Source organism: Urocampus carinirostris, chromosome 7, assembly GCF_059441175.1.
Source record: "Urocampus carinirostris isolate Australia breed hairy pipefish chromosome 7, RoL_Ucar_1.0, whole genome shotgun sequence".
In the NCBI taxonomy this organism is placed as follows: Eukaryota; Metazoa; Chordata; class Actinopteri; order Syngnathiformes; family Syngnathidae; genus Urocampus; species Urocampus carinirostris.
Window position 1 is genome coordinate 3,382,718 of NC_142355.1, and position 25,137 is coordinate 3,407,854.

The 25,137-nt window shown below is 42.1% G+C and overlaps 2 protein-coding genes across 2 annotated transcripts; both read left to right on the plus strand.

Moving 5' to 3' along the window:
* Positions 1-1,552: 1,552 nt before the first annotated feature.
* Positions 1,553-3,079, plus strand: rag2 (recombination activating gene 2). The gene has a single exon (XM_088340198.1). It carries the CDS (start codon positions 1,553-1,555, stop codon positions 3,077-3,079), a length of 1,527 nt encoding a protein of 508 aa, XP_088196324.1.
* Positions 3,080-13,878: 10,799 nt separating this feature from the next.
* rag1 (recombination activating 1) lies at positions 13,879-24,916 on the plus strand. The gene is made up of 4 exons (XM_088339160.1): positions 13,879-14,216; positions 15,428-16,524; positions 20,537-22,247; positions 24,886-24,916. Exons 1-4 carry the CDS (start codon positions 13,879-13,881, stop codon positions 24,914-24,916), a joined length of 3,177 nt encoding a protein of 1,058 aa, XP_088195286.1.
* Positions 24,917-25,137: the final 221 nt, after the last annotated feature.

A 25,137-nucleotide genomic window follows, 5' to 3' on the forward strand; every position in this document is an offset into this window, starting at 1 on the left:
ACAAATCGGAGTCCGACCAAAAATTTCGAGAAATTCTTGCTTCGCTGTTCGGTCAAAAAACCGGAGTTCGAACGCCGGTAATGCGTGAGTGCGTACGCTAGGGTGCGATGCTGAGCAGCCTACGGGTGTAGATCGCTCTTTTTGTGACCAACTGTTATCGCGTGCGGACGTGCTTCGTTTTGCTTTCGCTTTTAATATAAGTGTACGAAGTGTTTAAGCCCTTTTTTTAAAAATTTTACGCGTTCATGTTAGCGTAATCTTTCATACGGAAGATTACGATAACGCGAACGTACGATTAGCCTGGGTTACCTTTAGTTTACGTTAAACATTCAAGGTAAACATTCAGGGTGTTGGAACGGAGCCCAAAATTCAGGGTGTTGGAACGGAGCCCCCTTTCCAAAGAACCGCTCATCACTTGTTGTGGAGACCCGGGTGCTAAATGATTTGTAAATAACCTGATTTTTTTTTTTTTATTCGTTCATGTTAGCGTAATCTTTCGTACGGAAGATTGCGATAACGCGAACGTACGATTAGCCTGGGTTAGCTTTAGTTTACGTTAAACATTCAAGGTAAACATTCAGGGTGTTGGAACGGAGCCCAAAATTCAGGGTGTTGGAACGGAGCCCCCATTCCAAAGAACCGCTCATCACTTGTTGTGGAGACCCGGGTGCTAAATGACTTGTAAAAGACCTGATTTTTTTATTTTTACACGTACATGGTAGCGTAATCTTTCGTACGGAAGATTACGATAACGCGAACGTACGATTAGCCTGGGTTAGCTTTATTTTTACGTTAAACATTCAAGGTAAACATTCAGGGTGTTGTAACGGAGCCCAACATTCAGGGTGTTGGAACGGAGCCCCCTTTCCAAAGAACCGCTCACCACTTGTTGTGGAGACCCGGGTGCTAAATGACTTGTAAACAACCTGATTTTTTTATTTTTATTCGTTCATGTTAGCGTAATCTTTCATACGGAAGATTACGATAATGCGAACGTACAATTAGCCTGGGTTAGCTTTATGTTTATGGTAAACATTCAAGGAAAACATTCAGGGTGTTGGAACGGATTAAAACGATTTACATTATTTTTAATGGGAAAAATGATTTCGGTGATCGAACAAATCGGTTTTCGAACAGGGTTCTGGAACGGATCATAGTCGAGAACCGAGGTTCCACTGTATAGTATAGAACGTAACATTACAGTGTCACGTTAGGTTTGAAACCCAGTAATGCCAACACTGCTGAAACCCTGTTACTGATATTGTTTTGACACATTAGATTGTGTCTTATGAATCTCACTTAATTTAGTGTGACTGATCTCGTCTCCGAACAGAATATGCTGCACAACTGGAGCTTCTAATTAAAATTTTATTAGAATGTTCATATTTTATATGAGTTTCGGTTTTTATGTCGTTATTAAGATAAGGAAGGGAACGATTTTGTCGATCATTATGATGATGGTGCGGTAAATTAAAAAAATTGTGAAAGCGAACAACATCTGTGTGTGCTTGTGTGTGTTTATGTTGTTTTGAAGCAGGAACCTGCGCCCAGGATGACTCTGCAACCACTAAAACCGGTGAATTGCGAAGGCCTCCTGCAGCCTGGCTGTTCTCTTCTCCAGCTCGATAACGAAGTTCTCCTGTTTGGCCAAAAAGGATGGCCGAAGCGCTCATGCCCAACTGGAATTTTTGGCGTGCGCTTGAACCCTGGCGAGCTCAGGTTGCGAGCCATATCCTTCTCCAACGACTCTCAGTACATCCCGCCTTTGCGATGTCCTGCTGTCTGTCGCCTTGATCCGCAAGATGGACTCCCAGAGAGCTACCTGCTCCACGGTGGCCGCAACCCCAACAACGACATCTCATCGAGTCTTTACATGCTCAGCATGGCGAGTCGCGGCTGCAACCGCAAGCTGACCCTGCGGTGTCAGGAGAAGGAATTGTGTGGGGAAGTGCCGACCGCCAGGTACGGCCACACCATCAGCACGATTCAAAGCAGAGGAAAGACGGCCTTTGTGGTTTTTGGTGGAAGGTCCTACGTGAATGCAAGAGAAAGGACCTCGGAGAATTGGAACATGGTTGTTGACTGTCCTCCTCAGGTGTTCTTGTTTGACTTGGAGTTCGGTTGTTGTTCCTCGTACTCTTTTCCAGAGCTCTGCGACGGACAGTCTTTCCATTCGGCCTTTGCGAGAGAGGACCGAGTTTATATCCTGGGGGGACACTCTCTGAAATCTGACATTCGACCGCCTCGGCTCTTCTGTCTGCAGGTGGAGCTCCTGGAAGGGTCTCCGTTACTATCATGCAAGCGTCTCGACTTTGGTCTTTCCATCTCAAGTGCGATTATCACTCGCACTGGTCCTGGTCATCATTACATCGTCCTAGGAGGATATCAGTCGAGCTCTCAGAAAAGAATGGAATGCAGCACCGTTGTTCTGGATAAGAATGGTATTCACATTAAACCCCTTGAAGCGCCAAAATGGACCCCAGATATTGTTCACAGCCGAACCTGGTATGGCGGAGCTTTAGGGGAACAACGTGTGTTGTTAGCCGTGCCGGGCGAGGGCAGGTCATGCCAAACAAACATGTACTACTTCTACTTAGTTAACTTTTGCAAAGAACCCAAGCGCAGACAAGTCAGCCAGGTGCTGACCGATAATGACAATTCTACTCCTCTTGAAAAGTCATACGGGCTGTATTTTGGTCAAGAGCTCCAGGATAGCAGTGAGGAGGAAGCGAACACCTACAATGAGCAAGATGAGGAGGACGAGTCTCAGTCTGGCTACTGGATCAAATGCTGCAGCACTTGTCAGCTAAACCTCACAACATGGAAGCCATATTACTCCACTGAGCTTCAACGGCCGGCAATGATCTTCTGCTCCAAAGGGAAAGCAGGACACTGGGTTCATGCTCAATGCATGGAACTGACTGAAACACTCCTAAACAAACTCTCCCAGTGCAACAAAAAATATTTCTGCACAGGACACAGGACTCTGCCTAATCAGGAGACAACCCCATGTCGGAAGGTCCAACGGCTAACACGTACCCCTTTGAAAATTAAACGTAGGAAGCAATGTTCCCTGTAATTTTCCTTACGGGTCTGAGCATTCACACAAAGTCGGTGAGCAACGCTTGAAACAACAGTGAGCAACGGCAATCCCAAGTGTGGCAACTAAGTCATTATCAAACACGTCCAAAACTTGACATCACGTTACATTTTGCTGAGTTTCCGGCAATGCAAAATTATTTTTCACTTTTGAATGAATTGACTCATGTACGATTGCAAAGGTTGTACGGCCTACAAACGTCGTTTGTTCTTACAATTCTTTCACAAGATATCCATTTCTTTTTATTTCCTGACATATTTTGTCACATAATATTAACATTTTGGGGGCTTATTGAGTCGGTTGAAAGATACAGAACTGTACTTAATCACATTTTTTTAGCGGAAGTACAATGTTGGCAACAAGAATGACTTGCTATAATTGGAACTTTTTCTTCTTTTTTGCCTTTTTTTTCCTACTTTTTTTTAAATTCCTTTAAAAAAAATCTCATTGTGTTTATTTTTTCCGAGCTCTTACTTTTTTCTTTTTGTTCTCTATTTACTTTTTTCCTACATTTCTTTCTTTTCTTTCTTTCTAGCTTTTTTCTAAATTTTTCCTTCTTTTTTTCCTCTTCCTATTTGAGCCCTCATTTTTGTGCGCTGGCTAGTAATCCTGGTCATATAGTCTATTGAGTCAGGGATCGTGTGGGAGCTTGGAATTCTTAAATATGCTTGAATTTTAATGTGTTTTCTAGGATTGAAATGTGCTTGAATTTTGGGTTAAGTGCTTGCAAAAGCTTAACATTGTTGCCAAAAAATTGCTTGAAAATGGTGCTGAAACTGCTCAGTCCCGGCTTCACTTTTGCTACTTTGCCTTTCTTCCCTCGTGATTAACGGCAGCTGGCATTGGTTTGAATAGCATTTTCTTATGAAGGGTCATCGCTCCCTACGGGACAGGCAGGGTTGGGTAGGGTTACTTTAACTGGAATACTTTCAATTACTTTTGGATGACTCCAATACCAAATATGCTAATAAAAGACAAAAGAAACTCAATATGAATAAATTGATGTCTCACAACACGTGGTAAGCTTTCTCTCCTGGCTTTGATCTCTTTGATTTCCGGCAAAACGAACATAAATTGCGACAGAAACAAAATGAAAATAAATATTTAGTTTCTTTTGTCTTTTATTAGCATATTTGGTATTGGAGTCATCCAAAAGTCATTGATAGTAATCAAGTTAAAGTAACCCTACCCAACCCTGGTCACCAGACATCGGTCTCAAGGGGTGCAGAGTGAAGGTTCGAATAAAGGAATATATGTAACCGCTTTACGTAATTTGGATACAAAAAAAAGTCGTTATATTCCGTTAAAGTTGTTAGGAAATAAGCTATTAAAATGTAGCGTTTACCAAATTGTTCGAATTAGTTATCTGACTCCATTAACCAAACATAGCCTTCATTCACCTAACAATGCATGCTCATTTCTTTTCGTGAAAAGACAGACAAGAAACCGGCATTTCCACATGCAGGGTTGGGTAGGGTTACTTTAACTTGATTACTTTCAGTTACTTTTGGATTTTTCCATTGCTAAATATGCTAATAAAAGACAAAATAAACTAAATATGAATAAAATGACTCAATTTTGTGCAGGCTTGGGGAGTGAACGACAAAAATGATGTTGGCAAGCTCTTTGGATTTATTTTCATTTTGTTTCTGTCGCATTTTATGTTCGTTTTGCCGGAGATCAAAGAGATCAAAGCCAGGAGAGAAAGCTTACCACCTGTTGTGAGTCATCATTTTATTCCTGTTTAGTTTCTTATGTCTTTTATTAGCATATTTGGTTTGGGAGTCATCCAAAAGTAATTGAAAGAAATCAAGTTAAAGTAACCCTACCCATCCCTGGCCATGACTTAGTCTCAAAAACTGCTGTGAACATTGACAAATCACACAGAGTGACTCAGTTAAAAATTAAGTGTCATATTTGGCCCCGATCCGTCCTTTTAAACTGACGTGAAGAAAATGACTAGAACCGCTTTCTTCCATCTTCATAACATTGCTAAAATTCGTCCCATACTGTCTCAGTAGGATGCGGAGATTATAATTCACGCATTTGTTACCTCCCGTCTCAATTACTGTAATGCACCACTCTCCGGTCTCCCGAAGTCCAGAATCAAGAGTCTTCAGCTGGTACAAAATGCTGCAGCGAGGTTTGTAACTAGGACAAGAAAGTCCGATCACATTACGCCGATTTTAGTTAACCTACATTGGCTCCCTGAAAAGATGTGATTTCAAGGTACTCTTGGTATTATACAATTATATCAAAAGCCCTTTGAGACTCTTTGTGATTAAGGGCTATACAAATAAAAATGACTTGACTTGACTTAAAGTATTTAACTAAGTGAACGCCATCGAATTAGCCGAATTAGTGTCGCTCAAGGCTTCGTCGAGCCTCTTCTCTCGATTGTCTCTCTCGATCTTCAATCTTCTGAAGTTCTTCTCTTGACCCACGTCTCTCTCCCGAGCTGGCGTGTCGGCTCCTCCCATGGACGGGCAAGAGAATCCCCATGTGGGCTCCACCTCGTCGCCTCGATGTCTGGACCCCTACATTCACCCAACAATGCGCGATCGTTTCTTGATGGAAATGATGAACAAGAATATCTGACATTTTCAAACAGAAGCAGATTTAATTTCATTAGAAATTTAATTAAGTGTACTCCATCGAAAATAGCCGAATAAGTCGAATTAGTGTCGCCGGAGTCTCTGGAAAGCCTCTCTGAAATCCTCCAGCCTTCCCCTTTCGGCCCACGCCTCTCTGCAAGGTGGTGTGCCGGCCCCTCCCATGGGCGTGCCAAAGAAGCCCAACCTGGTCGTCGCGGTGTCTGGAAAACTCAAAAACAACACAGAGCGTTTCTAAGTCATCAGATCCTTGTTCTCAAAACAATGCCTGCCGTCCTCCATCAGAGTCATTTTATCAACAGAACTAGACAAAATATTCTGCACCTGTCATTGAACTATAGCCTACTCCAGGGGGGTCAAACTCATTTTAACTCAGGGGCCACATGATACAACAAACATTCTGTCGGGGGCCGGCCTAGTAGATTAAAGAGAAAGAAAAAGAGAGATAAAGAAATAAGAAAAAGAGGGAGGGAAAATAAGAGAGAGGGCGGGACAAAGAAAGAAAAAGAGGGAGAGAGCGTGAGAAACAAAAGAGATAAAGAGAGAAGCCGTGAGAGAGGGGGAAAGATAGGGAGAAGAAGAAAGAAATCCAAAGAGAAATAGAAAGACACAAAAAGAGAAAAGAGAAAAAAAAGTGCGAAGGGTAGGAAGGGGGAAAGAGAAAAGAGAGAAAAGGAAAAAAGGAAGTTAGAGCAAAAGAAGTTATAAAGACAGAGAGATAAAGACACAAAGAGCAACAAAGGAAGAAAAAAGAGACACAGAGACTGAAAGAGACAGAGAGAGACAGAGAGAGACAGAGAGAGACAGAGAGAGAGAGAGAGAGAGAAATAAATACAAGTACAGTGTCTTTGTGAGAGGCACCTGGCTTTGGCAACATCAAGTTGAAGTATTTCAACTTGCAGCTTGTTTTTCTCCTGCGCTTCTCTGAGTGTTGTCTCGCGGGCCGGATTCAATCCCTCCGCGGGCCTGATTTGGCCCGCGGGCCGCCTGGTTGACACCTGTGGCCTACTCAGTGAAAATCTTCATTGCACTCAATAAATGTAACTTGTATTCAATCGTATAAAATCCCTTATAGTCAAATGTATAAAATCCTTCAGTACGAACCGTTGTTTGTAACTTGAATGTTCATAAGTAGGGGAGTGTCTGTAGTATGGGCTGAGTTAATTTAATTCAAGATATTACAGTAACAATCAGAATAATGTCATATTCATTTGGTTCAATGATTGACCATGAAATGTATTCTCTAATAAACTGGCATGGGCCATTTTTCAAATCCGAAAGCTCAAGCGACCAGAACCTGGAAGGTCAAATACCGTAAATTCCGGACTATAGAGGGCACCTGATTATAAGCAGCACCCACCACATTTTAAGAGGTAAACCAACCTTGTACATGCACAAGCCGCACCTGTATATAAGCCGCATGCGCCCACATTAAAACATGTAACACAAACACAAACTTAACCCAAACCCGACTTCAAGTCCCGCGATTGAAACTAAATGTCCTTTATTAAAGCCCACAGTCCAAAAATCACAGCCGGCAAAATGAACGGAAAATGATACCGGTACTTAAGGTTTGATGCAGACCTGCAGAGTCCGGGTACCGTCGAAAGTAATCCAAGGAAAAAAGTGTGTATTTCCAAAGTTAAGGGTGGAAAATATATATCAGATGAACACATTTACTCACGCAACTCCTTTTTCTTAAACCGACTTCTTTCCTTGTCTGTCCCTCACCTTTAGCGGTCCCCACTTAAACTCGGTACCCCGCGTTTGTTCCGCCCCTCATTTTTCGTTCACCCGTGCAAAACATATCAGAATAAGTGTCTAAAATAAATACAAATGAATACATTACAAGAATATACAGTTGCAAATACATATTATACATGGGTTACACGTATTTACAAAGAAAGACGGTACACCGAGAGAGTTTTCAAAGCTTTAATAATAATAATATAGCTTTGACAGGGCAGTTAATGGTAGCAACACTCGAGCGCCGCTAGCGGCCGTTAGAAAAAATTACACAAATTGGCCGCATCACTGAATAAGCCGTAGGGTTGAAAGGGAAAAAAGTAGCGGCTTATAGTCCGGAATTTACGGTACTTTAATTCAAGCTATTACAGTCCAATGTGACAATCTCAGAATAATGTCATATTTATTTGGTTCAATGATTGACCATGAAATGTATTCTCTAATAAACCAACATGGTCCATTTTTGGAATCCGAAAACTGGAGCGACCAGAACCTGGAAGGTCAAATATGTAAACTGCAGAAAACATACATTTTTTTGCTGCATATTTTATGACGTGTGTGACGGAACATGTTCTTTAAACAGACGTGACATTTAAATGACATTTTTCGAATGATGTTAAGCGGGTCATGTGCAATGGTCCCTGTAATTTTCCAGGAGTCTGAGCGTTCACACAAAGTCGGTGAGCAACGCTTGAAACAACAGTGAGCAACGGCAATCCCAAGTGTGGCAACTGAGTCATGAGCAAACATGTCCAAAAGTTGACATCACGTTACGTTTTGCTGAGTTTCCGGCAATGCAAAATTATTTTTCTCTTTTGAATGAATTGACTCATGTACTATTGCAAAGGTTGTACGGCCTACAAACGTCTTTTGTTTTTACAATTCTTTCACAAGATTTTCATTTCTTTTTTTTCCTGGTATCTTTTGTCGCATAATACATTTTCGGGGGCTTATTGAGTCGGTTGCACGATACAGAACTGTATTTAATCACATTTTTTTAGTGGAAGTACAATGTTGGCAACAAGATTGACTTGGTATAATTGGAAAAGATTTGAATGCAACACAAACTTTTTCTTCTTTTTCCCTGTTTTTTTTTTTTCATTTTTTTTAATCCCTTTAAAAAAATCTCATTGTGTTTATTTTTACTTTTTCTTTTTGTTCTCGTTTTACTTTTTTCCTTTGTTTCTTTTTTCTGGCTTTTTTCTGAATTTTTCCTTTTTTCTCTTCCTTTTGTTTTTTTTTTTCTCAGCTTTTCACTCCTTTTTTCATTTTGGTATTTCCTTTTCTTTTTTGTTCTATTCCCCCCTTCCTGATGTAAACTGTAATTTTTTTCTGTCTTTTTTGAATTTGTACATGATCTGTTTATCGGAGACTTCAAAAAAAAGTGTTGGTTTGCAGCCCAAACTGTGCACATGGCTTAACCACTGCAGCTGTGACCTTGTTTTATTTTTTGTTTTTCTTTTTTTTTTTCTTTTTTTTCAGCTGCATGCATCAGGTGGCGGCTGTTGACTGTTGGGATCTCGACAAGGTAAATGTATAAATACAAGCCACAAAAGTTAAAACGACATCGACTCCAGGCTGCGGAGCTCAAGGCAAAAGATGCCTCAAGCTGTGAAAGACAAACACACGCGGCGGTGTTTTTAAACCTGCGGCTCTAGGGTTTCCCTCGTGCCCCCTCGCAGAGAGGAGCCCCGGGGGACCGATGCCAGCTGAGACCAAAAAAACAACAAAAACAAGGTAAGAACGCAGCTGAATCTCAGGCATGGAGGCTCAGCTGTTTCTCTCAGAAGAGAATTCAGCGTCTGAAGTCAATAAAGGCCTTCAAAACGCTGGCTTTCCAGGGACCGTGATAGAATAGAAGAATAGAATATAACTTTATTGTCTATGTTACAAAACGGATTGAACATATTGTGACAATGAAATTGGACGCGGCACTCCAGTTTCACATTTAACAGTAAGGATAAAAGAAAACAAAGAAGATAAAGGTTATAATTTACACAATAAGTACCCAAGAAAGTGTGGGCATGTCACCAGGGTTGGGTAAGGTTACTTTAACTTGATTACTTTCAATGACTTTTGGATTACTCCAATACCAAATATGCGAATAAAAGACAAAAGAAACTAAATAGGAATGAAATTACTAAATGTTGTGCAGGCTTGGGGAGTAACGGAATACACAGAACGGCAAAAATGATGTTCGCAAGCTGTTTGGATTCGTTTTCATTTTGTTTCTGTCGCATTTTATGTTCGTTTTGCCGGAGATCAAAGCCAGGAGAGAAAGCTTACCACATCATTTTATTCATATTTAGTTTATTTTGTCTTTTATTAGCATATTTGGTATTGGAGTAATCTAAAAGTAATTTGAAAGTAATCCAGTTAAAGTAACACTACCCAACCCTGGGTTGAACATATTGTGACAACGAAATTGGACGTGGCACTCCAGTTTCACATTTAACAGTAAGGATAAAAGAAAACAAAGAAGATAAAGGAACAAAGAAGATAAAGGTTATAATTTACACAATAATTACCCAAGAAAGTGTGGGCATGTAGGATGTCACCAGGGTTGGGTAGGGTTACTTTAACTTGATTACTTTCAATTACTTTTGGATGACTCCAATCCCAAATATGCTAACAAAAGACAAAAGAAACTAAATATGAATAAAATGATGACTCACAACACGTGGTAAGCTTTCTCTCCTGGCTTTGATCTCTTTGATCTTGGGTAGAGTTACTTTGCAAAATAACATTTATTGCAAAACACCAAACTTATGCATGAACAGGGTTGGGTAGGGTTACTTTAACTGGATTACTTTCAATTACTTTTGGATTACTCCAATACCAAATATGCTAATAAATTAAAAAGAAACTCAATATGAATAAAATGACTAAATTTTGAGCAGGCTTGGGGAGTAACGAAACACACGGAACGGCAAAAATGATGTTGGCAAGGTGTTTGGATTTGTTTTCATTTTGTTTCTGTCGCATTTTATGCTCGTTATGCTGGAGATCAAAGAGATCAAAGCCAGGAGAGAAAGCTTACCACATCATTTTATTCATATTTAGTTTCTTTTGTCTTTTATTAGCATATTTGGTATTGGAGTAATCTAAAAGTAATTTGAAAGTAATCCAGTTAAAGTAACCCTACCCAAACCTGGGTTGAACATATTGTGACAATGAAATTGGACGTGGCACTACAGGTTCACATTTAAAATAAAACAAAGAAGATAAAGGAACAAAGAAGATAAGGTTATAATTTACACAATAATTACCCAAGAAAGTGTGGGCATGTCACCAGGGTTGGGTAAGGTTACTTGAACTTGATTACTTTCAATTACTTTTGGATTACTCCAATCCCAAATATGCTAATAAAAAACAAAAAAAACTAAATATGAATAAATTTTGAGCAGGCTCGGAACACATGAAACGGCAAAATTGATGTTGGCAAGGTGTTTGGATTTGTTTTCATTTTCATTTTTGCGCAGTGGTTAGCGCGTGTGCGGCACAGTTCTAAGGTCTTGGGAACCTCCTGTGTGGGTTCAAATCCAGCTACCGGACTTACTGTGCGGAGTTTGTATGTTCTCCCCGTGCTTGTGTGGGTTTCCTCCGGGCACTCCGGTTTCCTCCCACATTCCAAAAACATGCATTTCAGGTGGATTGGCCGGTCCAAATTGTCCCTAGGTATGACTGAGCGAGTGAGTTGTCTGTCCCCGTGTGCCCTGCGATTGGCTGGCAACCAGTTCAGGGTGTCCCCTGCCCACTGCCCGATGATTGCTGGGATGGGCTCCAGCACCCCCGCGACCCTACTGAGGATAAGCGGTGCAGCTAATGAGATGAGATGAGATATATATATATATATAAAGCATTTTTGAAGGGGCGTCGCTACTTCGTGGTTCCACGTTCGCGGGTTCAGAGCTTCGCAGGTCTGAAAAATAATAATAATAAAATAAAAGAATTTTAAAAATTAAAATTAAATCAAGCATTTTTGAAGGGGCGTCGCTACTTCGCGGATTTTCACTTTTTGCGGGTGGTTTTGGTCCCCATTCACCGCAATAACCGAGGGATTACTGTACATCAATAAACACGTTCGCAAAAAAAAATATGGTGAAAGATTATTTTTATTTTGTAAGGGAAAATACAACATTTTGTAAGGGCATGGAGCAGTGGACGTTGACAGGTATGAACATGTCACGAGGACCGGACCAGAACGGAGGCAGGAGGCAGGGAGGGAGAACTCATTTGCGTTAACGATCCGTACTTTTATTTAGCAAAATAAAAGTCGTCCAACACTCATGGGACAAAACGAAACAAGGCTTGCACTCTAAACGTGCAAACACAGGTTTCCTCCGACTCAAACAAAACAGGACAGAGCAAAACAGAACAGAAAATGCAATGAGCCAGCACCCGCAAAACCCAAAACCCCCCTTAAGAAGCAAACGCGCAAATTAGGCGATCTGCTTCAGCTGGTGCCCTGGGGGCGGGGCCAGCCGGTCGCCACGGCGACCATGCTGGACACGACATAACACTCGTATTATATTTCCAGTGTCATCGATTTTGTCACAGCATTTGACGACTTGTTTGCTGAACGATGGTCCTTTAAGATGAACAATGTTGTATTGTGTTTGGAATAATTGATTATGATCTCTATTCCATGTTATGGCTTGTTGTTTTTTTCCCTCTTTACCTTACATGTCAATATCAATGGATCATGAAATAAGTTGAACCGTCTTCAATTTTTTTTCCCCACGAAGCCAGTTTATGCCTCCCGGGGCCCCGATTCCCGTCTCTACTTTATAAAATGACAAATATAAATGATTGACACTCTTGCGGGGATAAGAGGGCCCATTTAGCAAGTTGTCTCAAAGAAATATAGCGTTTTAAGCTGCCAGAGGAGGAACACAGGAGATTTTGCTGCTGTATTGATCTGACAGTGTTTGTTGAGTCAGTATTTACTACCTAGTTTAGTGGATTTTAGGGTACGTAGAAAATGTGTCCTGAGGGGGACTAAAAAGACATTGAATCTGATTCATTCTTTTGTATGCCTAAATCTCTCATCTCATCTCATCTCATTAGCCGTAACGCTTATCCTCATTAGGGTCGCGGGGGGGCTGGAGCCCATCCCAGCCATCTCCAGGCAGTGGGCAGGGGACACCCTCAACTGGTTGCCAGCCAATCGCAGGGCACACGGGGACAGACAACTCATTCGCTCATTCACACCTAGGGACAATTTGGACCGGCCAATTCACCTGAAATGTATGTTTTTGGAATGTGGGAGGAAACCGGAGTGCCCGGGGGGAACCCACGCAAGCACGGGGAGAACATACAAACTCCGCACAGGAAGTCTGGAGCTGGATTTGAACCTACGCAGGAGGTTCCCATGACATGAACTGTGCCGCACAAGCGCTAACCACTGCGCCGCCATGCTGTATATGCCTAAATCTGTGTCTCATAATTGTTTGTGAACAGGGTTGGGTAGGGTTACTTTAACTGGATTACTTTTAATTACTTTTGGATTACTCCAATACCAAATATGCTACTAAAAGACAAAAGAAACTCAATATGAATAAAATGATGACTCACAAACCGTGGTAAGCTTTCTCTCCTGGCTTTGATCTCTTTGATCTCGGGCAAAACTAACATCAAATGCGACAGAAACAAAATGAAAATAAATCCAAACAAGGAAAATAACTGTAAGGAAGGGAAAAGCAAGAAACAGAAGTACATACCAAGAAAAAAACAAAAATAAAACTAGAAAAATGAAACAAAAGTGTCATGGCCAGCATGGTCGCCGTGGCAACCGCTGGCCCCGCCCCCTGGGCACCGGCTGGAGCAGATCATCTAATCTGCGTGTGTGCTTTTTAAGGGCGGGTTGTGGGTATTGCGGGTGGCTGGTTCATTGCATTTTCTGTTCTGCATTTTCTGTTCGGTTTTGCTCTGTCCTGTTTTGTTTGATTCGGAGGAAACCTGTGTTTGCACGTTTTGAGTAAAAGCCTGTTTTGTGAGTATCCCTAGTCTTAGTTCCTGTTTGCCTGTAAGCCTGTTTTTGTTTTGTTTCGTCTCTGAGTATTGGACAACTTTTATTTTGCTAAATAAAAGTACTGATCGTTAACGCGAATGAGTTCATCCTTCCTGCCTCCTGCCTCCGATCTGGTCCAGTCCAGTGACAAAAAGATGAAAAAAATTAAAAATAAAAATAAATAAGAAAGTAACAAAAGGAGTAAAAATAAAAATAAAAAGAAGAGAAAAAAAGAAAATGAAGCAAGAAAAGGTAAAGAAAAACTAAGAAAGGCATAAAATGAAAAAAAAAACTAATATTTTAGTAATCAAGTAATCAAGTTACAGTAACCCTACCCAACCCTGTTTGTGAACATCTCACTTCACTTTTCTCCTTATTCCATTTTTCTCCCCCTAGGCTGTAGTCCAATGGCAGACGAGAGTCTGGAAACAGATGGCCCCAGATCATCTATGCCGGCTGAGCTCCACCATCCCTACCCTAAGTACTCTCAGTGGAACTTTAAACTATTTAGGGTAAATTCCTTGGAAAAGGCCCCACTGACCAGTGAGATAGAGCCCGAGAAGGAAGAAATATCGGGGATTTCGACACACAACAGGTGTGCATCTCCAAATTTTCAACCGGAACACAGCATTTGCACAGGAAGCAAAAAATTGTACCTAGCTGCAAAAAGCAGGGGGGTTATTGAAACAGAGCCCAGCCCTGATATGAAGATGGCAGAAAATGAGAACCACATAAACCATCTCAGGTGATTCTTTACGCTCTACATTTTATTCATACGATGATAAGTGTAACCGCGGTGTACCTGTCTCACCAAAGATCCACATTCACGCTGGACTGGATGATAAGGTTTTTTTTTATTACAGTTTCTGCAGATGAAATGAGTCACAACATTAGCTTTTCTGCTGGCTTTGATCACTTTGATCTCATTAGCAGCTCTCTCTGAAGACTGCCTCAAAGAGCTTTCTTTTCAATTGACATAAAATACATTTTAGAATATCACAATACATGTTTACATCCATTTTAACAAGATACTTTTAACAAGAGATCGTAGAGTGGATTTTTAACGTTTACAATGAATTCAACATTTTTTTCTTTAGTCTGAATTTTAACCAACATCATCTTTTTTAATATATATGAGAAAATAGAAATAACAACAATAATGAGTATAAAAACGGATACAATTTACCTGCAGATGAAATGAGTCACAACATTAGCTTCTCTGCTGGCTTTGATTTCTTTGATCTCGTCTGCAGCTCGCTCTGTGACTGTCCAAAGCATATTAAAGAGCTTTCTTTTCAATTGACATAAAATACATTTTAGAATATTACAATACATTTTTACATCCATTTTAACAAGATACTTTTAAGATAAGAGATCGTAGAGTGGATTTTTAACGTTTACAATGAATTCAACATTTTTTTCTATAGTCTGAATTTTAACCAACATCATCCTTTTTAATATATATGAGAAAATTGAAATAAGAACAATAATGAGTATAAAAACGGATACAGTTTACCTGCAGATGAAATGAGTCACAACATTAGCTTCTCTGCTGGCTTAGATCTCTTTGATCTCTACAAGAGGAATTAACATTTTAGTAAAACAGAAACAAAACGAAAATAAATTTAAACAGCTTGACAATATCAATCACATTACTGTGCATGTTGAGAAATTTGTCAGCTGGGGTTATAATGTTTAAAATTAACTTCTTTTGTGGAGCACCAAAAGATGTGTCTTACCATTAGCAGCCTCCCGGTCACATGTCAGAACCCAAAACCAAACCCTACCCCATACCAGCAGGTGGCACTGTTGGACTCATCATTGCAGGACACTTACCAAAAACTATACAACATATTTCAGCAGGAATTTCAATTAAACAAAAGTTATTATTACACCCGTTACATATGTTCATCCCACTTTGGCATTAAAGGTACCATACATGTTTTTCTCTTAAAGCCGTCTGTGTCGTCTTTGCGGAATCCCATTAAGGAAAACCAGTGGCCCAATCCATGATGTCCACGCAGTTCTGGATGAGGACAGCAGGAGTTCTTTACCCAAAATGGGCTGCGCCTCAAAAAATTGGCCAGAGGTTATCAACAAGGTTTTTAAAGTGGATGTGACCGAAGATTCCAAATCTATCCACCCTATTTTCTTCTGCTGTCGTTGCTGGATGACAGTTCTACGGGGGGGAGGGGTCTGCAATTTTTCCAAGACAAAAGTCCCAGAGTGGAAACCGCATTGCGCCGACTGCAATTTATGCTCACCCAAGAAGCAATTTTTCTACAAAACAGGCAACAAGAGGAGGAGAGACACTCTCAGACTGCAAAGCCTGGCAAAAAAAACTCTCTTGGAGGAGAACCATATCACAGTTAGTGTTGAGAGTCAAGCGCTTAGACCACTTGGTGGTCCCAGCGTCCAAAGAGAGTACTGGGCCAGGACTCTCACACACTGTCAGAAGCTACACCTGAGTACCAAGCTTCTGTCCGAGAATTTACCTGTTGACTACCTCTGTTCTTTCACTTGCATGGTGTGCGACCATCTGCTCTCCGACCCAGTTCAAGCCCCCTGTGGGCACCTTTTCTGCCGCAACTGTATTCTAACATACAAAACCTTCCTAGGGCCTCAATGTCCTTCCTGCAATTTACAGTCTTCCTGCGACGACCTGGTTAACCCCACCAAACCCTTCTTGTTAGTCCTGCATTCTCTGCTTTTGCTCTGTCCGAGAGAAGGCTGTGGACAGCGTGTAAGACTGGATTCATTTAAAGTCCACTGTGAGGGCCATGACATGGAAGAGCGAGATGCAAACCAGCAATCATCACAGCTTGACAACTACCTAATGACCAATAAAGGGGGGAGGCCTCGGCAGCATTTGCTGTCTCTCACTCGGCGTGCCCAGAAACATCGACTGAGGGATCTGAAGAAACAGGTGAGAGTGTTTGCTGATAAAGAGGAAGGTGGCGACTTGAAGTCCGTGTGTCTGACGCTGTATCTCCTGGCACTGAGATCTGCCAATGAACACCGGTTGGCAGATGAACTTGAGGTCACCATGCAAGGTATGGGCCTTTAAATCACCCTTCTGCTCAAACCGTGTGCAGCCACTCAGCATCTTAAGACAGACATCAACAAATTACCGTATTTTCCGCACGATAAGATAGATAGATAGATAGATAGATAGATAGATAGATAGATTCCCCTCGGCTTTCGTGTCTCTGTTTAGCGGCGTTGAAGCCGGATAGCTCCGGGAAGCTCCGGGTGGCTACACGTTAGCGTCCAGAATGCTAAAACGTGAGCCACATTTCCGCAAAACACAGCAACTGCGCTCCCTGTGCGCTTCGATGTTTTCCACCAGCACTCGATGATCTTATTTGGTCGTGAGTTCGCATTTACCACGATTACGGATGGTACCGAAGACTTATAACGCCGCTAGCCGCTTAGCTAGCTCCGGCTCTTCTTCCACGATAGGCCCTCTTATCACGCCGGCACGAGAATTCTTCAGGGCAAGGAGTTGATTCCTTGAATAGACGCATTTTTGTGCGCTAAAACCCATGTCCATAGGATAGAAGTAATCCATAGTGTAGTTGTCAAAACGGGAAGAAAAAACACCGAAGATAGGAGCAGACAATAAAACAATAGGGCAGCTGCTGGAAAAGGCAGCCGCTCGTGGCAGCGCCGCTTTGATGTCAAAGGCGCACCTAATAGCCTTTATTTTTTTCAAAAGCTGACCATGCGGCTTATAATACAGTGCGCCTTATATATGGATCAATATTAAGTCGCAAAGTCTTGCAACTAAGGCAAGCAGCCACCCACTCGATTTTCCCCCGAAGGCGAAGTCGTCCGCGGTGCATGCTGGGATTTATATACCGGCGTTTCATTTCCTAACCAATGTGTCAATCATCATTTGAAGCAGTCACTATTGGCAAAAGTTATTCGGAGGTAAAGGGGGCGGATCCTTTTTATCATTATAGGCTCGCATAGGCTAAAGGGGCAAAACAAAGCCTGCGATTGGCCGAAAAAGATGAATGTGAATCACACATTGGGTTGCACTACGGCATAGAGAAACCATTTTTTACTATTCTGTATTTGTAAATATTTTACTCTCCTGGATTGACTACACTCACGGTTTTAAGAAGACCATGATTACGTATCATGATTGAACGTGATGGCTGCAAGAGAACTTAGGTGAGCTATGCGGCTTTATATTTTCCCGGTATCTTGTTTTAGAACGATCTTGATGTTTCTGTGATGAGTCTATTTTTAGACTAAATTCATTTCAAAGTGTTTATTGTCATGCGCACAGTAAAGAACCCCGTTTCCCTGCACAATAAAATTCTTACTTTGCTGTCCACACAGTTGCCAGCAAAAAATAAAATGGAAACTAAGAAATGGTTGGCATTTCTTGAATCCCAAGACTTTAACCTTCCGAATGATATTTGGAACGATGCATTTGAGTGATTGGTGACATCGTACAGACACTGTTTCCGTACATGTCTGAGACACGTATTTGCTTCTTTGCAAGCTTTGGGAATGTTAAGGGGGTAATAAGTTGGACTGAACTCTCTGACTGTTTTGTCCACGTTCCCATTGTAGCGCCTTATAATCCGGTGCGCCTTATGTATGGAAAATATAGGACCAAAAACTATTTTTTGGGGGTGCGCCCTATAACCCGGTGCGCCTTATAGTGCGGAAAATACGGTAATTAGAGCTCATCCATTTGTGATATACTGTAGTCTGTACTCATCTGTTTAATTCACAATGAGTTGAAAAAAAACTGTTTCTAAGAGACAATTTTCTGTGTTTTCAACTGAAAAGCTTTCCCTGCTTGCTCATCTTCGTTGACCTTCCTCGAGCTTTCACAGTCTTTCTTGGCATCTTCTCAGACTTCTCCCTTTTCCCTTTCCCACCCCTTTAATTTAAGATAACAACAAAGGATGAGAAAAAAGACAACAACTCTTTAAACGCAAATGTCACTGACACCCTTTGATGCAGGGGGTGTCAAAGAGGCGGCCCGCGGGCCGGATCAGGCCCGCTTAGGGATTGAATCCGGCCGCGAGACGACGCTGAGGGAAGCGCAAGAGAAAAAGGAGCTGCAGGTTGAAATATGTCCACTTGATGGTGCCAAAGCCACGTGTCTGTCATAAAGACGCTGTGCTTGTATTTTTTTTTCTCTCTCTCTCTCTCTCTCTCTCTCTCTCTCTCTCCCTTCCTCTCTCTCTGTCTCGTTCTGTCTCGGTCTCTCAGTCTCTCTGTCTCAGTCTCTCTGTCTCGGTCTCTCTCTCGGTCTGTCTCTCTCTCAGTCTGTATCTCTCTCTTTCTCTCTCTGTCTCTCTCTCTCCGTCTGTCTCTCTGCCTCAGTCTCTCGGTCTCTCTGTCTTGGTCTCTCTGTCTCGGTCTCTCTCTCGGTCTGTCTCTGTCTCTCTGTCTTGGTCTGTCTCTGTCTCTCTCGGTCTGTCTCTGTCTCTCTCTCTCGATCTGTCTCTGTTTCTCGGTCTCTCTGTCCTGGTCTCTCTGTCTCGGTCTCTCACTCGGTCTGTCTCTGTCTCTCTGTCTTGGTCTGTCTCTGTCTCTCTCGGTCTGTCTCTGTCCCTCTCGGTCTGTCTTTGTCTCTCTCTCTCTCTCTCTCTCTCTGTTTGTCTTTGTCTCTTTTTCTCTCTCTCTCTCTCTCTCTCTCTCTCTGTCTCTCTCTCTCTCTCTCTCTTTCTCTCTTTTACTACCTTTTTCTCTCACTCTCTGTCTCACTCTTTCACGCTATGTCTCTCCTTTTCTCTTTCTTTGCTCTCTCTTCCTTTTTTCCTTTTCTCTCTCTCCCTCTCTCTTGCTTTTTCCTTCTCTCTTTCCCTCCTTCTCTTTTTTTCTCTCCTGCTCTCTTTCTATTTGTCTTTGGATTTCTTTCTTTCTACCTCTCTTACTTTCCCCCTCTCTTACTACTCCTCTTTTCATCTCACGTTCACTCTCATTCTCTTTCTCTCTTTTCTCTCTTTTTTCTCCCTTTTTCTCTTTTGTTGTGCCTCCCTCTGTCTTTTTCTCTCCCTCTCTCTCTCTTATTTCTTTGTCTTTTTTTCCTTTCTCTCTAATTTACTAGTCCAGCCCCCGAGAGAATCTTTGTTCTATCATGTGGCCCCCGAGTTCAATTGAGTTTGACACCCCTGCTTTAATGGGAATTAAAACCAGCATGTGTCTGTAGTCATCTAGAGTCACCCCTTGTCATTTTTTTCATGAAATGAAACGAGGGCAGCATGGTGGCGCAGTGGTTAGTGCATGTGCGGCACAGTTCATGTCATGGGAACCTCCTGCGTGGGTTCAAATCCAGCTCCAGACTTCCTGTGCGGAGTTTGTATGTTCTCCCCATGCTTGCGTGGGTTTCCCCCGGTCACTCCGGTTTCCTCCCACATTCCATGCATTTCAGGTGAATTGGCCGGTCCAAATTGTCCCTAGGTGTGAATGGGCGAGTGAGTTGTCTGTACCCGTGTGCCCTGCGATTGGCTGGCAACCAGTTCAGGGTGTCCCCTGCCTACTGCCCGGAGATGGCTAGGATGGGCTCCAGCCCCCCCGCGACCCTAATGAGGATAAGCGGTACAGCTAATGAGATGAGATGAGAAATGAAGTTATCTGCATTTGTATAGCGCTTTTCAAGTTTTACAGTGTGCTTCACATTTCCCAATAGCGGCCGTGCAGCCATGTAAGGCGCTAACCTTCTTATTGGGGGTATTAGGGGTTCAGTGTCTTACCCAAGGACACTTCGACATGTAACACGGAGGAGCCGGGAATCGAACCTGCGATCTCTTGATCCCAAGACGAGCGCTCTACCTCCCGAGCCACTGCCGCCCAGTGGCTTTGTTCTCCAGCCTTTAGCCCATTACGACTTTAGAAATGAGGAAATATGACATTGTTTATCCATGAGGTTGGGTGGTCAGGACTTATATGAGAAAGTTTGTTCCCGCAGCTCTTTTTCAAGTTTGAGCTTCACAGTTAACTGAATAATTCTCTTTGTATTTGTGACTCTTATCCTTTGTTGTTTCTTTTATTTTGATTTTTTATTTGTTTGCCTTAATTTGTCCCTATCTGCAGGCGGAGGCTTTGCGTTGCATCCCGCCGTGTGTTTGGCCATCAGGGTCAACACTTTCTTGAGCTGCAGCCAATATCACAAAATGTACCGGACGGTCAAAGCCACGAGTGGCCGCCAGGTTTTCCAGCCCCTGCACACCATACGAGCTGCAGAGAAAAAGCTCCTTCCGGGTTTTCACCAATTTAAATGGCAACCCTCCCTCAAGAACGTATCTGACTCTTGCGACGTCGGGATAATTAATGGACTGGCGGGATGGACCTCCTCTTTAGATGACTCGCCCCCTGACACCATCACCCGACGATTCCGGTATGATGTAGCTCTGGTGTCAGCGATAAAGGATCTGGAGGAAGATATTTTGGAGGGTCTGAGAAAGAATGGTTTAGAAGATGGCTCATTTGACCAAGGCTTTAGTGTTCTTATAAAAGAATCTTGCGATGGCATGGGCGATGTGAGTGAAAAGCACGGCGTAGGACCTGCTGTTCCTGAGAAAGCTGTTCGCTTTTCTTTTACTGTTATGTCTATATCTGTATTAATCGGTGATAATAGCAATAAGGAGGTTGTCATATTCGCAGAACCAAAGCCAAATTCCGAATTATCCTGCAAGCCCCTCTGTTTGATGTTCGTGGACGAGGACGATCATGAGACCCTCACGGGTGTCCTTAGGCCCCTGGTTGTGGAACGTAATGCAATGAAGGAGAGCTGGCTCGTCCTGTCCATCGCTGGCCTGCCTCGATCTTTCCGTTTCCATTTCCGAGGGTCGGGATACGACGAAAAAATGGTACGTGGTTTAGAGGGTCTGGAAGCCTCCGGATCTACTTACGTCTGCACGCTGTGTGACTCTAGTCGATACGAGGCATCTAAAAATATAGTGCTCCATTCGATCACACGCAGTCATGAGGAAAACCTTACCCGTTATGAGATCTGGCGGACCAATCCGTTTTCGGAGTCTGCGGAGGAACTGCGGGACCGGGTCAAAGGGGTTTCTGCCAAACCATTCCTTGAGACGCAATCCACACTCGACGCGTTACACTGCGACATCGGAAATGCCGCTGAGTTCTACAAAATTTTCCAGGATGAAATAGGGGAGGTGTATCGGAAGAAAAACCCCAGTCGGGAGGAACGGCGCAGCTGGCGGGCAGCCCTGGATAAGGAACTGAGGCAGAAGCTGAAGCTCAAACCTATGATGAGGATGAATGGCAACTACGCTCGTAAGCTAATGACCATGGAGGCTGTTCAAGTGGTATGTGAGCTGGTGCCCTCAGAGGAGAGGAGAGAAGCTCTCAGGGAGCTGATGAAGATCTACCTCCAGATGAAGCCGGTGTGGCGATCCACATGCCCAGCCACGGAATGTCCCGAACAGCTCTGCTGCTACACCTTCAACTCCCAGAGTTTCGCTGATCTCATTTCCACCACCTTCAAATACAGATACAGTGGCAAAATAACCAATTACCTGCACAAGACCTTGGCACATGTTCCCGAAATAATAGAACGTGATGGATCAATCGGAGCTTGGGCTAGTGAGGGGAACGAGTCAGCAAACAAACTCTTCCGGAGATTCCGTAAGATGAATGCACGTCAGTCAAAGGCTTTTGAGCTTGAGGATGTCTTGAAACATCACTGGCTCTACACTTCAAAGTATTTGCAGAGGTTTATGGAAGCTCATAAGTACAAGGCAAAAGCCCTGCAAGCCACCATTGGACCAGCAGAAAATTTAGGACAGTACTTATCACAGGACTGATTTTTGAATTGTTTGGTGTGAAATGAAGCTGCAAGTGGACTAAATTCGAAGGATTCCTAACAACAATATTTTGTTATAGGCCATTGCTAATTTAAATTAGGCATTTTGTGTCTGTAGGAAACTAAAAGCTAAAAGTTAAAAAGCAATACCAACGTCTTTTTCGTATCTTTGTTTCGATTTGGTATTAAGGGAGGATGATCTCTCTCTCTCTCTCTCTCTTTCTCTATCTATTTCTCCCTCTCTCTCTTTCACTCTCTTTCTAATTATCTATCTTTCTATCTATCTAGACATCTATCTATCTATCTATCTAGACATCTATCTATCTATCTATCTAGACATCCATCTATCTATTTATCTATCTATCTAGACATCTATCTATCTAGACATCTATCTATCTATCTATCTATCTATCTATCTATCTATCTATCTATCTATCTATCTATCTATCTATCTATCTATCTATCTATCTATCTATCTATCTATCTATCTATCTATCTATCTATCTATCTATCTATCTATCTATCTATCTATCTATCTATCTCTCTGTCTCTGTCTCTGTCTCTGTCTCTGTCTCTGTCTCTGTCTCCGTCTCCGTCTCGCTCTCTATCTATCTATCTATCTATTTCTCCCTCTCTCTTTCTCTCTCTCTCTCTATTTATCTATCTATCTATCTATCTATCTATCTAGACATCTATCTATCTCTCTCTGTCTCTGTCTCTGTCTCCGTGTCTCTCTCTCTCTCTCTCTCTCTCTCTCTCTCTCTCTCTCTATCTATCTATCTATCTATCTACTTAGCCCATGTGACAAACAAAATGGTGTACGTTGGACCCTATAAAGAACTGTTGTCAACTGTGCGCAGAAAAAAACTTCAGCGGTATGGCCTCTCTCTCCCTCTCTCTCTCTCTATCCATCTATTTCTCCCTCTCTCTCTTTCCCTCTCTTTCCCTCTCTCTCTATTTATCTATCTATCTATCTATCTAGACATCTATCTATCTATCTATCTCTCTAGACATCCATCTATCTATTTATCTATCTATCTAGACATCTATCTATCTAGACATCCATCTATCTATCTATCTATCTATCTATCTATCTATCTATCTATCTATCTATCTATCTATCTATCTATCTATCTATCTATCTGTCTCTGTCTCTGTCTCTGTCTCTGTCTCTGTCTCTGTCTCCGTGTCTCTCTCTCTCTCTCTCTCTCTCTCTCTCTCTCTCTCTCTCTCTTCTCTCTCTCTATATATTTCTCCCTCTCTCTCTTTCTCTCTCTCTCTATTTATCTATCTATCTATCTATCTAGACATCTATCTATCTATCTATCTATCCAGACATCTATCTATCTAGACATCTATCTATCTCTCTCTGTCTCTGTCTTTGTCTCTGTCTCTGTCTCTCTCTCTCTCTCTCTCTCTCTCTCTCTCTCTCTCTCTCTCTCTCTCTCTCTCTCTCTCTCTCTATCTATCTATCTATCTATCTACTTAGCCCATGTGACAAACAAAATGGTGTACGTTGGACCCTATAAAGAACTGTTGTCAACTGTGCGCAGAAGAAAACTTCAGCGGTATGGTCTCTCTCTCTCTCTCTCCCTCTCTCTCTCTCTCTCTCTCTATCTATCCATCTATTTCTCCCTTTCTCTCTATCTATCTATCTATCTATCTATCTATCTATCTATCTATCTATCTATCTATCTATCTATCTATCTATCTATCTATCTATCTATCTATCTATCTATCTATCTATCTATCTATCTCTGTCTCTGTCTCTGTCTCTCTCTCTCCCTCTCTCTCTCTCTCTCTCTCTCTCTCTAAAGGGGCTGGAGGAGAGGAAGACTGAAAAAAAACCTGTTTATGATGGACTTTTCAGACCATTGTCATTTAGGCTCTAAGACTTAATTTGCTTTGCGTTGCTTTTCTTGCCGGTTAGTGTGTTGGAATCGCTTGTCTCTTATTCTATTGCCCAGCCACTTGTGTAAAAAATGACTTGGTTTATTTTATTGTGAGAACGAGACATATTAATCAATTTATCGAGCGAATATAAGCGCGAGCAGATTAAAACGGTTCGAGTCAATAGCGGGCAAAATGTGTTATGCTTTGGCTATCGAATTTTGATATCATTTTGGAGGGAGAAAATGCAGTCACTGAGAATTGAATGCTCTTTCTTTCATGACTGTCTGCTGCAGATGATTCATTTATTGTTTTATCCCGGCACCCCTGAGGGCGGTATATATCCCGGGTCACTTTGAACCAATTTTTATCTTTTTTTATTTTCTGCGCATTTGATAATACATCATGCTTATTCGACACCTTCCCTTACAATAAAATATGTGCTGGCCTTTTTCATAAATCAGGGAAATGCATTTTAAAGTTAAACATCCAGCAGTGTCTGGAGCAGTGATTTTCCTTGAGCTCAGGCTAAAACTGCATTTTTCTGGAGAAGATGGAGGAGGGACAGAAGGAAGGGCGTTACCTTGGGGTGGGGGGTGACGGGAAGTGGGGACCGGTAAGGGTGAGTTTTAGTGGACATGGCAGACAATAGAGGATATATATTTTTCCCACCCTTACCTTTGGAAATATACACTTTTTTTCCTTGGATTACTTTTAACGGGACCCAGACTCTGCAGGTCTGCACTAAATCTTAAATACCGGTATCATTTTCCGTTCATTTTGCCGGCTGTGGTTGTTGAACTATGTACATTATGTTCAGTTAAAATCGCGGGACTCAAAGTATGGTTTGGGTTAATTTTGTGATTGTGTTACATGTTTTAACGTGGGCGCATGCGGCTTATATACAGGTGTGGCTTGTGTAGGAACAAAAGCGGTTATCCTCTTAAAATGTGGTGGGTGCGGCTTATAATCAGGT